The sequence below is a fragment of the Delphinus delphis genome, chromosome 5, assembly GCF_949987515.2.
Source record: "Delphinus delphis chromosome 5, mDelDel1.2, whole genome shotgun sequence".
Classification (NCBI taxonomy): Eukaryota; Metazoa; Chordata; class Mammalia; order Artiodactyla; family Delphinidae; genus Delphinus; species Delphinus delphis.
The window spans coordinates 101,754,528-101,769,774 of record NC_082687.1 but is presented as its reverse complement, the minus strand read 5'-3'; the positions used below and the strand labels follow the sequence as shown (position 1 = coordinate 101,769,774).

At 45.2% G+C, this 15,247-nt stretch overlaps 1 protein-coding gene across 1 annotated transcript in view; it reads right to left on the bottom strand.

Annotated features, from left to right (window-relative positions):
• Nucleotides 1–5,962: 5,962 nt before the first annotated feature.
• The window catches only part of SLC2A9 (solute carrier family 2 member 9), a 183,170-nt gene continuing 173,885 nt past the window's right edge, over nt 5,963–15,247 (bottom strand). The window contains 2 exon segments of the mRNA XM_060012810.1: nt 5,963–6,501; nt 6,503–6,666. Of these exon segments, the coding sequence (XP_059868793.1) occupies nt 6,414–6,501; nt 6,503–6,666 (252 nt within the window). The 3' untranslated portion in view covers nt 5,963–6,413.

The window sequence follows — 15,247 nt, the reverse complement described above, 5'->3', positions numbered from 1 at the left end:
GAAGGAGACCCTTATCTCCTGTAGCTGCAGGACTGAGATTGCTGAAAACCAAACACAAAATCTCATCCTGTGGCCAGCTGGATTATAATGCATGTTGAGCTCCCAGCCTCACAGGGTGTCTACTGTTAAAGTGAGGGCATTGACTCTGATCCTGTAAGTTGGGATGAGGACAGGTGGGAAGATCTTGATGAAGCTAGGGACATCAAGCCCCTAAATTCTGATGAGTCTTCTGTGCCAGTGGAAGAGGTCACCCTATCCCCAGCAGAAGTGACCTTCCCACCTCCAGTAGAAGCAGCCTCCCCATCCCCAATGGGTAGTGTCTTCTGCACCCACAGTGGTATTGGCCTTTGCATTTCTGTCCAAGGGGGTTAACCTTGCATTGCCTGGGAAACTGTAACGGCCTCTCACCACCCCTCTTTCTTCTAGACTCAAGTCCCAGCAGGCCCCTAAAGGTGAGGTACAAGTGTGGCCCATGGAGGTGTGCCACACTCCTAAAGAACAGCTTGAGTTTTCTAATTCAACAGACATAAATATGGGGACCATGTGTCGGAATGGATGTCAAAGGTGTGGGATAATGGTAGGAGGACCATAAAGTTGGATCAGGCTGAACTTACTGATATGGACCCAGCAGAGATCTGCAATTAATGTTGTAGCTAAGGGAGTTAGAAAGAGCTCCAACGGTTAGTTTGGTTGGTTGGCTGAAATACGGATACGAAAAAGGTGGCCCACAGTGGGCAAATTAGAAATGCTGGACCTTCCTTTGTTCAGTGTAGGGATTCAAGGTTTTAGGGAGATTGGCAAGTTAGAGTGGATTTGTCATTTAAGACCTCTTCACCCATACTGGGAGGGTCCAGAAAACATACAGTTGACCAATACTTTGAAAAATATAGTATTCTTGAAGAGCTCAATGATTATTCTCTATAGACAAGACCTTACAATGGGAACTGCAGTCAATGAATTGGAAACCTAAATGCAATGGGAGTAATTGGATCCCAGGGTGACCATGGCCAAGTGCTGGCACTTAGCTGCCAAAGTCAAGGTGGGCTGGGTTACCATAATTGGCAGTAGAATCAAAGCTGCAGTCAGAATAGTCTGACTAGCATAGACCTTATGGCATTGGCTAGTTGACCATGGTGTTCCTGGAAGTGAAATAGATAGAAAGCCTAGTAAATTCTTACTTGATCTGTGTTAGCAGAAAAGTTCTAGACCAAGTGAACAAAAGTCTAAAAACAGAGACACAGCCTCTCATTCTATTCTCAGAATTCCTTGAATGAAGGGGAGGCTGCTTCCCCTTGAAGAAAGATCCTGGTACAATACCAAAAACTTATCCTGCTCATCTTTCTCCCAGCCTATCCTTCAGTGACCTACAAGTTTACCAAGGTAATTGTAAATTAGGAAAGAGAATAATAAGCCTTTGGGGACTACTGGATGGGCTCTGCCCTGATATTAAGTCGAGGAGACCCAAAACATCACTGTGGTCCACCAGTCAGGGTAGGAGCTTATGGAGGCCAGGTGATCAATGGAGTTTTAGCTCAGGTCCATCTCACAACTGGGTCCAGTGGGTCTCCCTGTGATTATCTTCCTAGTTCTCAGCACAAAATTGGGATAGATATACATCAGCAGATCCCCACATTGATTCCATGACCTGTGGAATGAAGACTATTATGGTGCAAAGAGGAAGCCATTAGAACTGCCTCTACCTAGGAAAACAGTGAACCAAAAGCGATACCAAATTCCTGGAGGGACTGCAGAGATTACTGTCCCCAAGAAGGACTTGAAAAATGCAGGGGTGGTGAATCCCACCACACCCCTATTCAACTTCCTTATTCTGTCTGTGCAGAAGACAGATGGAGCTTGGAGAATAACAGTGGATTATTATAAGCTTAATCAGGCGGTGACTCCAATTGCAGCTGCTGTACTAGATGTGGGTTCATTGCTTGAGCGATGAACACATCGGCTGGTACCTGGTATGCAGCTATTGATCTGGAAAATGCTTTTTTGTTGACACCTGTTAGTTAGGACCATCGGAAGCAGTTTGCTTTCAGCTGGCAAGGCCATCAATACAACTTCATTATCCTTCCTCAGGGGTTTATCATTTCTCCAGCCCTTTGTCACAACTTAGTTCACAGGGACCTTGGTTGTCTTTTCCTTCCACAAGATATCACACTGGTCCATTACATGGATGACATTGTGCTTATTGGACCCAGTGAGCAAGAAGTAGCCAGGACTCTAGACTTATTGGTAAGACATTTGCATGTCAGGGGGTGGGAAATAAATCTGAGAAAAATTCAGGTGCCTTCTGCCTCAGTAAAACTTCTAGGAGTCCAGTGGTGTGGGGCATGTCAAATGTCGCTTCTAAAGTGAAGGATAAGTTGTTACATCTGGTTCCTCCTACAACCAAAAAAGAGGCACAATGCCTAGTGTGCCTCTTGGGATTTTGGAGACAACATATTCTACATTTGGGTGTATTACTCTGGCCCACCTACTGAAAAGCTGCTAGTTTTGAATGGGGCCCAAGATAAGGCTCTGCACCAGCTCCAGGCTGCTGTGCTCTGCTACTTGGGCCACCAGATCCAATGATACGTGAAGTCTCAATGGCAGAGAAGGATGCTATTTGGAGTCTCTGGCAGCCCCTATAAGTGAATCCCAGCATAGGACCTTAGGAATTTGGTGTAGAACCTTGCCATCCTCTGTGGATAACTTCTCTCCTTTTGTGAAACAGCTCTTGGTCTGCTACTGGCCTTAGTAGAAACTGAACACTAGACCATGGGCTACCAAGTTACAACTTGACCTGAGTTGCCAATCATGAACTGGGTGTTATCTGACCCACTAAGCCATAAGTTCTATTATCCAGTGGAAATGGTGTATATGCGATCAGGCCTGAGCAGGCCCTGAAGACACAAGTTACATGAAGAAGTAGCCCAGATGCCCACGGTCCCCACTCTGACTGCGCTGCCTCCTCTCTCCCAGTCTGCACCAGTGGCCCCATGAGGAGTTCCCTACAGTCAGTTGACAGAGGAAGAGAAGAGTCTTCTCTTCCTGGTTTACAGATGGTTCTGCGTATATGCAGGCAACACCCCAAAGTGGACAGCTGCAGCACGACAACCCCTCTCTGGGACATCGCTGAAGGACAGTGGTGAAGTGAAACCCTACTGCTGGGCAGAACTTGGGCAGTGCGCTTGGTTGGTCACTTTACTTGGAAAGAGAAATGGCCAGTCATGTTCTTATGTAGCAATTCATGGGCTGTCGTCAATGGTCTAGCTGCGTGGCCAGGGATTTGGAAGGAACGTGATTGGAAGATCAGTGACAAGCAAATTTGGGGAAGAGGTATGTGGCTAGACCTCTCTGAATGGGCAAAAAGTGTGAAGATATTTGTATCCCATGTGAATGATCTTCAAAGGGTGATCTCATCAGAGGAAACCTTTAATAATCAAATGGATAGAATGGCCCATTTGGTGGATTCCGGTCAGTCTCTCTCCCCAGCCACCCTCGTCATCTCCCAGTGGGCTCATCAACAAAGAGGCCATGGTGGCAGGAGCCGAGGTACACACGGGCTCAGCCACATGGACGTCCACTAACCAAGGCTGGCCTGGCTACGGCCAAGGCTGAGTGCCCCACCAGGCAGCAGCAAAGACTGACAGAGTCCCCAATACGGCACCATTCCCCTAGGTGATCAGCCAGCTACCCGGGGTGGGTTGATTACATTGTACCACTTTCATCGTGGAAGGGGCAGTGTTTTGTCATTACTGGAATAGAAAATTACTCTGGACACAGATTTGTTTACTCTGCACACGGTGTTTCTTATACACCCATGGAATTATGGAATCTTTTTCCACCATGATGATATCCATATAGAATTACTTCTGATCAAGGAACTCACTTCACAGCAAAAGAAGTACAGCAATGGGCTCATGCTCATGGAATTCACTGGTCTTGCCATGTTCTTACCATCCTGAAGCAGCTGACTCCATAGGATGCTGGAATGGACTTTTGAAGACTTGTTAACAGTGCCAGCTAGGTGGCAATACCTTGCAGAGCTGGGGCAAAGTTCCCTATAAGGCTGTGTAAGCTCTGAATCAGTGTCCAGTATGGTGCTGTTTCTCCCATAGCACAGATTCACGGGTCCAGGAATTAAGGGGTGGAAATGGGAGTGGTATCACTCACTATCACCCCTAGTGACCCCCTAGCAAATTGTTTGTTTCCTGTTCCTGCAGCCTTATGCTCTGCTGGCTTAGGAGTCTGAGTTCCAGGAGGAGGAATCCTTCCACCAGGATGTACGATAATGATTCCACTGAGACTGTCACCCAGTCACTTTGGGCTCCTCGTGCCTCTGAATCAACAAGCAAACAGTAAAAGGGACATACTGAGCAGTCTAGTGTGATTGATCCAGACCACCAAGGGGAAATTGGATGACTGTTCCACAGTGGAGGTAAGGGAGAGCGTCTGGAAACAGGAGATCCCTTAGGGCATCATTAGTATTACCAAGCCCTGTGATTAAGGGTCATGAAAAACTATAACAACCCAATTGTCACTGGATTAATAATGGCCCAGATCCTTCAGGAAAGAAGGTTTGGGTCACCCTACCAGATAAAGAACCAGGACCAGCTGAGGTGTTTGCTGAAGGCCAAGGGAATACAAAAAGTGGAAGGAGGTAGTGATAATACCAACTATGACCATATGACCAGTTACAGAATGAAGATTGTAATTATCATGAGTATTTCCTCACTTTATGAACAGGTTTATATTTCTCTCTATAGATCTAACAATATCTTCATTTTCTTTCTTTTATGTCCTCACCATGTAACATAAGATGTATTGACTTTATATCATAGTCCTTAAGTATTGTTAATTTTACCTCATAGCATTTCAGTTATGAAGAATCAAGGAGAAGAGCAAACATCACTCAAGGACTTTACCTCCTCTTCTGGAGAAGGGGTTAGTGAACTTTTGGTTGAACACAGGATAGTTCTATCATGTTAGGCAGATTTATGACCTTGTTATGGTCTTTGTTTGGAGTCTGAGTATGATTTAAAGAGATGCATATAGGTGCCAAGTGAACAAGCGGTGGACTTGTGATGTTTAATTTTGTGTGTCAACTTGACAGGATCATGGGGTGCCCAGATATTTGGTTAAACATTATTTCTGGGTGTGTCTGCAAGGGTAATTTGGCTGGAATTAGTATTTGAATTGGTAGACTGAGTAAAGCAGATTGCCTTTCCCAATGTGGGTGGGAATCCAATCTACTGAGGGCCTGAATAGAGCTAAAAGGTGGAGAAAGGGAGGATTTGCTCCCAGCCTGATGGCTGAGCTAGGACACTGATCTCCAGCCCTTGGGCTGGAACTTACACCATCAGCACTTCTCTTCTCAGGCCTTCAGACCTGGAGTAGAACTCACACCACTGGTTACCCTGGTTCTCAGGCCTTTGGCTTTCTTCGGTCTCTAGCTTGCATGTGGCAGACTGTGGGACTTCTCAACCTCTGTAATTGTGTGAACCAATTCCTCATAATAAATTACATATATATATATTTTCCTGTTCTTCCAAATAACCCTGACTAATACATCGTCTTTCAGGTAAATCTCTTCTAAGATTGGCAAACATAAAGCACGTGTGATACTCTCACTCTATACCTGTGGCAGACATCACTAATCAATCACAGTGTTCCTTTCCTCCAAGCTTAGGTTTAACTTCAGAATCATTCTTAACATTGTTTTTTTCAACTGAACAGTGTTGAATTTGCAGTCCCTGCCTCAGCTTCTGGGAAGTTACTTCTTATGTCTGCATCTCTAGGTCTTCTACATATTGATCCCCTTTATGCCCTCTGTGAGCACATCTGATACTCAGAGGTGAAGATATTTCTGGAGCCCCACGGGACAGCCTTGGAGAGACGGGACCTGGAGGGTGGTGGGTTGGTATCAGCCTCTCCTGAGTCTGAGATCCACAAGGTACAGCTAAAGATTGGAAACAGGCATTTATTAGGAGGTATGAAAACCTTCATCCAGGATCAAAGCCAAGGGTCCTTGGATGCTGCAGGATCCAGGCTGAGGGTGGCTCAAGGCTATTTCTGGCAGAGCTGGGACTGGAAACTCAGTCTGGATTTCTAGTCCATCGAGTCCTCTGTCAGACTAGATTGCTATTCTTTGAGAAACCATTCAAATGCTATTTCCCCAATTTCATTTTGAAACCATCGGGCAAGTCATGAAGAAGGCAGGCCATGGATGTCTACAGAAGAATGCTGGGTCCACTGAAACATAGGGTGATTCTTTCCAGCTGCCAGAAGAGTCTGGGGAATTCAGCTGTGAATCAACCCCAAATGGCTGCGATGTTAGGTTAGCCAAGGTTTATTTTTAAATACTTAGTAAGGTTGAACTTGCGGGGGACTCTTCTGTTTCCAAAAATGGTGAGATCATCCATTCAGACAATCCTCTTTTGGACACAATTCTCCAGTGTGGAGGAGGAGTCCGGTTCAGGCCTTCCATTTGTTTTATCATCAAGTTCAGCTGTCAATTTTCTTCTCTGGTGGGTAGGCCTTGTTCCTTTTGGCAAATGCCTGGCTGATTTCTGCATGGGTTTTGTTTTTGGTCTCAGGCAGGACAAAATACAAATAGAGGGCACCTGCGAGGCAGATTGCGGCAAAGACCAGGAAACAGTAGGTGTCCAGACTTTTCTGTGGGAAGGCAGAGACAGAAAACATCAGAAAGACAATTGCTAAATTGGCTGTGAAACCATCTCTGGGCTGATTTTTTTTTTTTTTTTTTTTTTTTCGGTATGCGGGCCTGTCACCGCCGCGGCCTCTCCCACCGCGGAGCACAGGCTCCAGACGCGCAGGCCCAGCGGCCATGGCTCAAAGGCCCAGCCGCTCCGCGGTACGTGGGATCCCCCAGGACTGGGGCACGAACCCGCATCCCCTGCACCAGCTGGCGGACTCTCAACCACTGTGCCACCAGGGAAGCCCTGATTTTTTAAAAATAGTTTCTCATTCACGTATCAATGTTCCTGGATAAAACACTGCAGGTGTGAGGCTGGCTCTATGGGCAAGTGTGCCTTATAAATGTCTACATGAGACGTTCTCACATGAGACACAAATGAATCAGCTTCAAACCCTGGTAAAGATGAGGAAATGGCAGTCTTTATTTATTTATTTTGAAAACAAGGCATATAAAAATTACTCATCATGAAAGCAAAATGTGATACTTGCTGAATCTTATCCTAAGTTCATATTTACCATTAACCACGTTCTTCCTCCCTCCAATATACACATGAGAAAAGTGCAATGTCAAAAGGGAAGTGAAATTCCCCAGTTCATAAAAAAATTCCAGAGCATAGCCTAGGCCAAGATAACACCATTTTTTCTAATATGCAAAAGATTTAGCTCACTGCTGCTCTTAGACGTATGGCTTCTTACAAATAAGAGAGACTAGAAAAAAAGAGAAATGTTGAATGCAATCACTTTATGTATCCTGATTATAGCACTGGAATGACCCTGCCTACTGCACTAGACCTTGAGCTTCTCCGTGACTCAGTCACCTCTGTAGCTCCTGTTCCTATCCAGTGCCTGGCTCATAGTAGTTGATCAATAAATGTTTGTTAAATAAAAGGCTTTCTAGGTTCCAGCTGTCAGGGCTGTGCCTTTTTCATTTAACAAACGTCTACTGATTCAAAGATAAGGTGACACTGTCTTTGAATGATACTTCACAGCAAGCGATATCTTGATTTTAGTCAATTACATGTTATTCTTTGATTTGACAAACATTTAATTTTGGAATATGACATAGTGTTGAAGAACTTGATCTCTGGATCACGTCCTAGATGCACCATGTACTGAATCTGAGGCTCTTTGTGCCTCAGTTTCCACCGTTGTAAAATGAGGATAATAATGGTAGTTATAGGTTGTTGTGAGAATTAAATGAGGCATTGCCCTGTGGAGGTCATAGAGCGGTCCTGGATGGAGTAAAGAGTCCACACCTGGGAGCACTTGGCTGGGAGTGCATGTGCCTTCCCACTTGCCCACAGAGATTCCATGAGTGGAACAGAGAAGGGAGGGGGTGGGCTCTATAGTCAGTTGGGTAGAATTCAAATCCTGGCTCCATCATTTACATGATGCGTCAACACTTAAGATGTGTCATTTAGGATAGAACTTCAATGCACTGATTGAAGTTTCCTCATTTCTAACATGGTGATCTATACCACATATTCTTTTAAAGATGAAATGAGATATATTCAATATGGCTTTCAACATCCTCACTTGTATGCTGAATGTGCACCTTGACTTACCAAGTCCCAACGGAGCCTTTAAACCTGTTCCTGCTCTGGTCTTCCTGGCCTCGGTTGATGGCCCCTCCATCCTGTCATTTGCTTAAGCCAACCAACCACTTACCTTTATCTCTCACACCCACATCTGATACATCAGGAAATCATGTCAGCTCTACCTTGACATATATTCTGAATCCGAGCACTTGTTACCACTTCTCCTGTTACCATTTTGGCGCAAGCTATCATCATCTCTGCGTTGGATTGTTAGTACAGCTTCCCAACAGATTTCCCTGCTTCTCCTGTGTCCCAGCTTAAGATTATTCTCAAGAGAGAAGCCACAGTGATTCTGTTGAGCAAAGGACAGAGCGTGTCACTCCTCTGCTCCAAATGCACCATGACATCCCAAGGCAGGTGAGCAAAGCCCAAGTCCCTACCATGGCCTCTAAGCCCAGCACCCACATGGCCCCCTTACTTCTCTGCCCTCCCTCTCCCACTCTCTTTCTCTGCTCCCACTACACTGTCTTTCTGACACTCCTCCAACATCCTCAGGATCTTTGCACATGCTCTTCCCTTTTCCTGGAATAATCTTCTTCTACCTGTCTGCACATCCTGCTTTCCCACTCCCCTTCATCTCGGCTTTCTTTCTCAGAGAAGTTCTCTCTGACCTCTGTTTCTAAGGGCTCCCCCAGCTCTCCACTTACTCTGCTTCATTGTTCTTTAAACCATCCACCGCTACCCAGCAGGATCGTCACTTGTTTATTAACCCTCTCCCCGACCAGGTGGTAAGCTGCCCGAGGACAGGATTTGTTATTTTTCTTGTATTTCCAGAACCTGGGAGACTCCTTGACACATAGTAGGTGCTTCACAAATGTTCACTGAATATGTAAATGTGCTGAGGCTCAGAGAGCTTCCCTGCTTACCCCGGGCCACACGTGGAGCTGCCTGGGACCCCTCTGTCACCTGCAGAGCTGACACCGGTGGAGCAGCCACCTGCTTCACTTCCTTTCCCAAGAGACCCAATGTGCGGCAACAGGATTTTTCACCACTTCACAGAATTGAGCCAAGAACCCTGCGGTACTGCAGGCATCCTGGGAAAGGACACTGCCCACCTCAGGACTCTCAGGGGCCAAGTTATTGGAATATATATCGTGCCAGCAGTCATGTGGCAACCTGGCAATCAACTGCAAGCTGTGATTGCACTTAATGTGGGAAGAGAAATGCACTTATTAAGCACCTCCTGGGTACCAGCAATATTATAGACATTATCTCATCCGATTCCCATAGCCCACACTGTGATGATACAGCCACTTTCCTTTTTACAAGAGATGAAATTGAGGATTAGAGAGCTTCTGAAACATGTCCAAAGCCACGTAGGGATCGATGACAGTCAGGACTTACACCGAAGTGGGCCCGGCTGGGAGCGTACACTCTCTCCATTATTTACCAGGACTCCCTATCTGGGGTGTGTGTGCGTGGGCAGATAAATGTTACTGGGATCCTTCAGTTTTCCCCAATAGCAGTTGCAAAGCAGATTTTCCTAACCTCTTACAGGTGAGAAAGTGAAGATCAGAAAGGGCAAGTGATTTGCCTGTAGTTACCCAGCTGGTAAGGGCCGTGTCTGGAATTTGAACCCAGGTTGGCCTGATATGGAGGCCATTGTATCACTTCCATACCTGCCTCTCTTGGGCAAATTCATTCACTGCAGTTCATCTGGCAAAGTGCCTGGCACAGAGGATATACATGTCACTTTTTCCCTGTCTCCTCTCTTACTTCAAAACAGCTCAGAAATTCACTTTCTACCTAACTGCTCCTGAGGTTACTCAACCCCTCCGAAGTATGGTTGGTATGGGAGGGTAAGTCCAGTGTCCCCCGAGCGAGATTTTAGGCAGCACGTCTGTTGCAGAAAGGACTTTACCTAAGAAGCAATAGACCTCGACTCCAGATTTGACTCTGTCAAACACTCAACTCATCATGGCACCCTGGGAAGCACTCACGACTGGTGTGGGCCTTGTTTTCCCCATTAGTAAAATGGACAAAATCATATTAGAGGTTTTCTGTAAAACACTCACATTCATAAAGCTTAGTTCATAAATTAAAAAAAATAAATCTGGCAACTTTAAAATTAAGAGCAACTGTTCATCAAAAGGTACCATACATAGATGGTTCTTTGGGACACTAGTCCACCACCTTCTTGATCTGCTGGCTTTCCGAATAAAGTCACAATTTCTTGCCCTAACAAAACAAACAAACAAAATAGGGTACCATACAAAGAGTACAAGAGCCACAAATGGAAGTATTGTGATACATAGCAAACAAAGAATTTGTACCCCAAACTTAAAACAACAACTCTTATGAATCAATAAGAAAAAGATGACCTAACAGAGAAAATGGCAGAATGTATGAATGAGCATTTCACAAAAGAGGAACTACAAATGGCAAATAAGCTTGTGAAAAGGTGCTCATTCTCCTTTAGTAATTTGGGATAATAGGAATTAGAGCCATAATTTTATACCATTTCACACTATCGGATTGGCAAAAACGTGAAAAACCTGACAATGACAGTACCAAGTGTTGATGAGCAACACGCGTTTTCATACCTGTGGATAGAGTTGAAGCTGTAAATAGCCACGACTACTTTGGAGCATCCCTGGGCCTGACCAAGTCAAGGTGAGTTGTGCGTGTCCTATGACCCAGCAATGACACTCAGAGTGGATCTGTTCTGGAGTGGTGCTGTTTGAATTTAAATTAAAGTTCAGTTCTTCGGTTGCACTAGCCACGTGCAAGTGTTCAACAGTCGCACGGCTGGTGGCTCCCGCTTTGCATAGCAGACGGCCAACGTTCCCGTCAGCACGGAAGCTCCTGTGCATTGTACCCGGATGTTCGTAGTAGCACTACGAAGTGGTTTTTTTTTTAAATTTATTTTATTGAAGTATAGTATAAATTTACAATGTTGTATAACAGCACTATTTCTAGAGCGAGGAAATGGGAGACGACACCAATGTTCATGGAAAAGGGAAGGGATAAATAAATTGGGTACGTTCGTACAAAAGATTCTACGGAGTAGTAAAAAACAACGGCCTGTAGCCGGGCATATGACACAGATGGTGCTCAACAGTATATGTTGAGTAAAAGAACAAGGCACAGAAAATACCTTCAGGATGATTTTCTTTGTATAAATATAAAAACCAGGAAAAGCAAAACACTAGATTGTTAAGGGACACATTCATACAGGGGTCAAATCCTAAAGAAAACCTAGAGAATAATTAGCACAAAATCCCTGCTAAGGGATTAGGGAGAGGCACCTAGGGCATTGCAATAGCTTAAGTTGGCTAACTACATTGATTTTCCCTACTACTTCTAAATATAATGCATTCTATAATTACAATAATAACAGTTTTTCTCTTTGTATATATGAAAGAAAAATATTGCCTGTCATATCAGTAAACAAAAGATGTTGCGGCCATCAAGCCATCACACGACAGCCACTCTGAAGGTGAGCCCTGAGGGAACTCAGGATAGAAACAGAATGCCCACCATCAAATCATCAGACATTGTAGCCGCCCCCCAACTTTGCACGCTGAAGAAACTCAGGATGAGAAAACACAGGATGCTGGCCCCTGATAGCTGAGGTGCATATCAAAGGAATGATTTCAGTAAGCCCAGACTCTTGCATCATCTCATACATAGAAAAGCGCTAAATTTCCTAACTTGAGATAATCTGGTTGTTTTAAATTAACAGCAATCTTCTGATGTTCCGACTACCTGGTCTTGGTTGCAAAAACCCCTATATATCCTGGGTCCCCCCATTGCCTCTTCAGAGCAGTCTGTCAGAGCTGTGTGAGATGCTGTGTCCCGGGCTTAAGTCCTCAGTTTTGTCCACCGAATAAAACATAACTCTCAACTTTCAGGTTGTGCCTTTTTTTCAGTCGATATGTATATGATGCAGTTCATACTCTTTTGCATATAATGTGTTTCATAACATAATTAAAATATACATATATAAATACACATTTAATAGTGTAAATGAAAGAGCCTAAACCCAAGCAGTGATTCACTCATGGTGAACAGGTATCAAAAGGAAACTTACCAAAAGAAAGCTCTAAAGCCGGAGTCAGATGTAAGCACTTTAGTTAAAGAAAAAAAAAAAAATCCTCCGGGATGCAGGGCTCACCTGCCCAGGTGGTTCAGCTGCGGACCAGTCTGGAAGCAGAGGCAGGACCCTGAGGTCCTGAGGATACCCTGGGAGCCTCAGAGGAAACAGAAGTAGTAGAAACAGTAGAACTTCATCAGTTGTAGGTGTCTGGCCCTCTCACCTGGGTAAACTTCCTTCTCCAACATATGAAAATGTTATAAGCTGTAGTTACATCTTTTCTCTGAATACACCCATTGCGTTATCACAAATGATCATGAAAGTGTTCCATATTCTTTACTATGGAGAAACAAATTTTCTTTTGAGAATGCACTATACCACCAAATTATGCTAAAAATATTAGGCAATTGTGGCAAAGTGCAACTTTTAGGAAAAGATCCTTGAGAATAAAGAGAAATCTCAGCTTTCTTCTACTCCAGTTTATCAGAACGATGTGAAAACACAGCCGCTCTTTAGAGCTGCCAGCTTCCCTGAACAAGGAAAGTAGATGCGAAGTACAGTGCTGGGAACAAAGTCATGAGCTCTGACAAATTAGTCCTGGATTCCTTTGCATATCAGCCTTGTTGGGTGTGGACAGGGAGAGAGGCATGGGCACTGCCCAGAAATCTAGTCACCAAAAGCCATGAGCTCTAGAGGTAACAAAATGATAACCTGGTGTAATTCTGGGTTCAGTTTAGAAGTAGCCATCAAACAGATAATCAAAAGCAAAACGCATTCTGAGTTAGAATGAATAATTCCTGCAATAGCAGCTCCATCCCCCAGAACTGACCAGAAGGACTCTTTCTGACTTAGACGCCTTCTCTTCATCTTTCACACTGGGTCCAAGCATGTCCACAAACCTCTACAGGGCATGTCCCACTCTTTGCGAGTTGGCGGCATCCCAATTGCTGTCTCCCTGGGGACAGAGGCACATGTCACCCCTCTCTGGGTCCCAAGAACTCATCATAGTGTCTTGTGTGGACTCTTTTCCTAAGTAAGTTAATCACAGGGTGTTTAGAACAGTGCCGAGCATCCAGTATGATGTGAATGTTGGCTTTCCTCCCTCTCTGTGGGGCTCTGCACAATGTAGAGGGGGATGTTTGAGGCTGGACCACACAGGCTAGAACTCTGAAAGTCATTCGTCACACCTCCTGTCCTCTCAGCAGATCCTCCCAAAAGTCCTGGTGTGTTTCCTTCCTTCAGCAGCCTCCAATCTAGCCTCCCCTTGGCATCTCCAGGCTGGAAGTCTAGCCCAGGGGTTGGCAAACATTTCCTATAAAGGGCCATCCAGTCTGTCAGGACGTCTCAACTCTGCTTTTGTGGGAAGGCAACCAGAGACAATGAAACACACATGAATGTGCTTGGCTGCATTCCAATAAAACTTTATTTACAAAAACCCCCTGTGCTTCCTTCACATTGGTTCTTCGTCACTCCTGCCTCCCATCATGATTCTTGCTGACTCTGGGCCTCTGTGCTTGCTGTTCCCTCTCCCCCCAACTTTTCATCTCCTTGCCTGGTGTCCAAGCCCAGCTTGGGGTGTAAATTCCATGATGGCAGAATCCATGTCCCCTGCTCTCTGTTGTACCCTCAGCCTAAGACAGTGCCTGGCTCACTGTAAGCATTTTCTTAATATAAATATGTCCAATGAGGGGATAAATGAATGGAATGGGAGGACTCTTATGGAGATGCATGAAGGTGCAAAACGTGGTCCAAGTTAGATTTTCACGATGAGACAAAAACAGAATTCTTCTGCTGAGTTTCCACTCCCGCCTGTGGAGCTGGAACATTGGTTCGTTGGTGATTCAAACGAGCTCTCGGATGAGTCAGGGCCCAGACCACCATTTAAGAACTGATGGGAAGCCAGGTGCCTTACACTTGTAACTCCAATTCTGCAAAGAGCTTTGAAAGGCCAGGCTGTTCTACTTTACGAGCAGAGTGGACCTGAAACATTAGGATGCTTCTGGAGGAAGTTAGAATGGGGCAGGGATCTTAGTGATGACTTACATCTCTGGCATGTGTTGTGGCTTCCACGTCATTGTCACGTGTACCATTAAGGTCTTGTTGGTGCTGCCCAGGAGCCTTTGAGTAGACACAGCCCTGGCATTTCAGCTCACTGGAAGCCACATTAACTACCCTGCCGACGCTTCCCACTCGCAGCCTCCCGGTCCCGGGCAAGCCTGCTTCTCTTCCACTGCTCTCAGAACTGGCACTGCCATCCTCCCGCCTGCCCGAGACGGATGTCCGAAATCACCTTTGACTATTTCCTCCCTCTCTGCCTGTTTTTGTTACTAAGTCCTGATGACGTTACCCTGAAACATCTTTTTCCTTTCTTAAAAAACATACAACTTTCTATCAAGAAAGAATTTACATACGGTAACTTACCCAGATCTTAATTGTACATATAGGTCAATGCATTTGGAGAAAAGTATACCCCTGTGTAACCAACACCTTTATTAAGATGTGGAACATTCCCACCTCCCCAGAAAGTTCCTTGTGCCATTTTCTAGTCCATTCCCCCCGCCCCACTCCCCCACAGAGTTAACCACTGTTCTGGTTTCTATCACCTTAGCAACCATTTTTCCTGCCCCTGACCTCAATCTAGTTCCCAGCAGACAGCTAAAGAAGTCTTTTAAAAGTACAAAATGAATCATGTCTTAAAATCATGCAGTGGCTTCCCAGAGTCCTTCGGATAAACCCCAAATCCCTATCATACCTTCAGCGCCTCGAGGGATTTGGCAGGCATCCTTGGATGCCTGCTCTGTACCTGCTCAGGGCTTCGGCCAGCATCTTCCGTCTCTCTGCCAGGCATCGCCTCCCTCCCCCACTCCGCACACACACTTCCTCAATCTCAGCTTGAAAGGTCCCT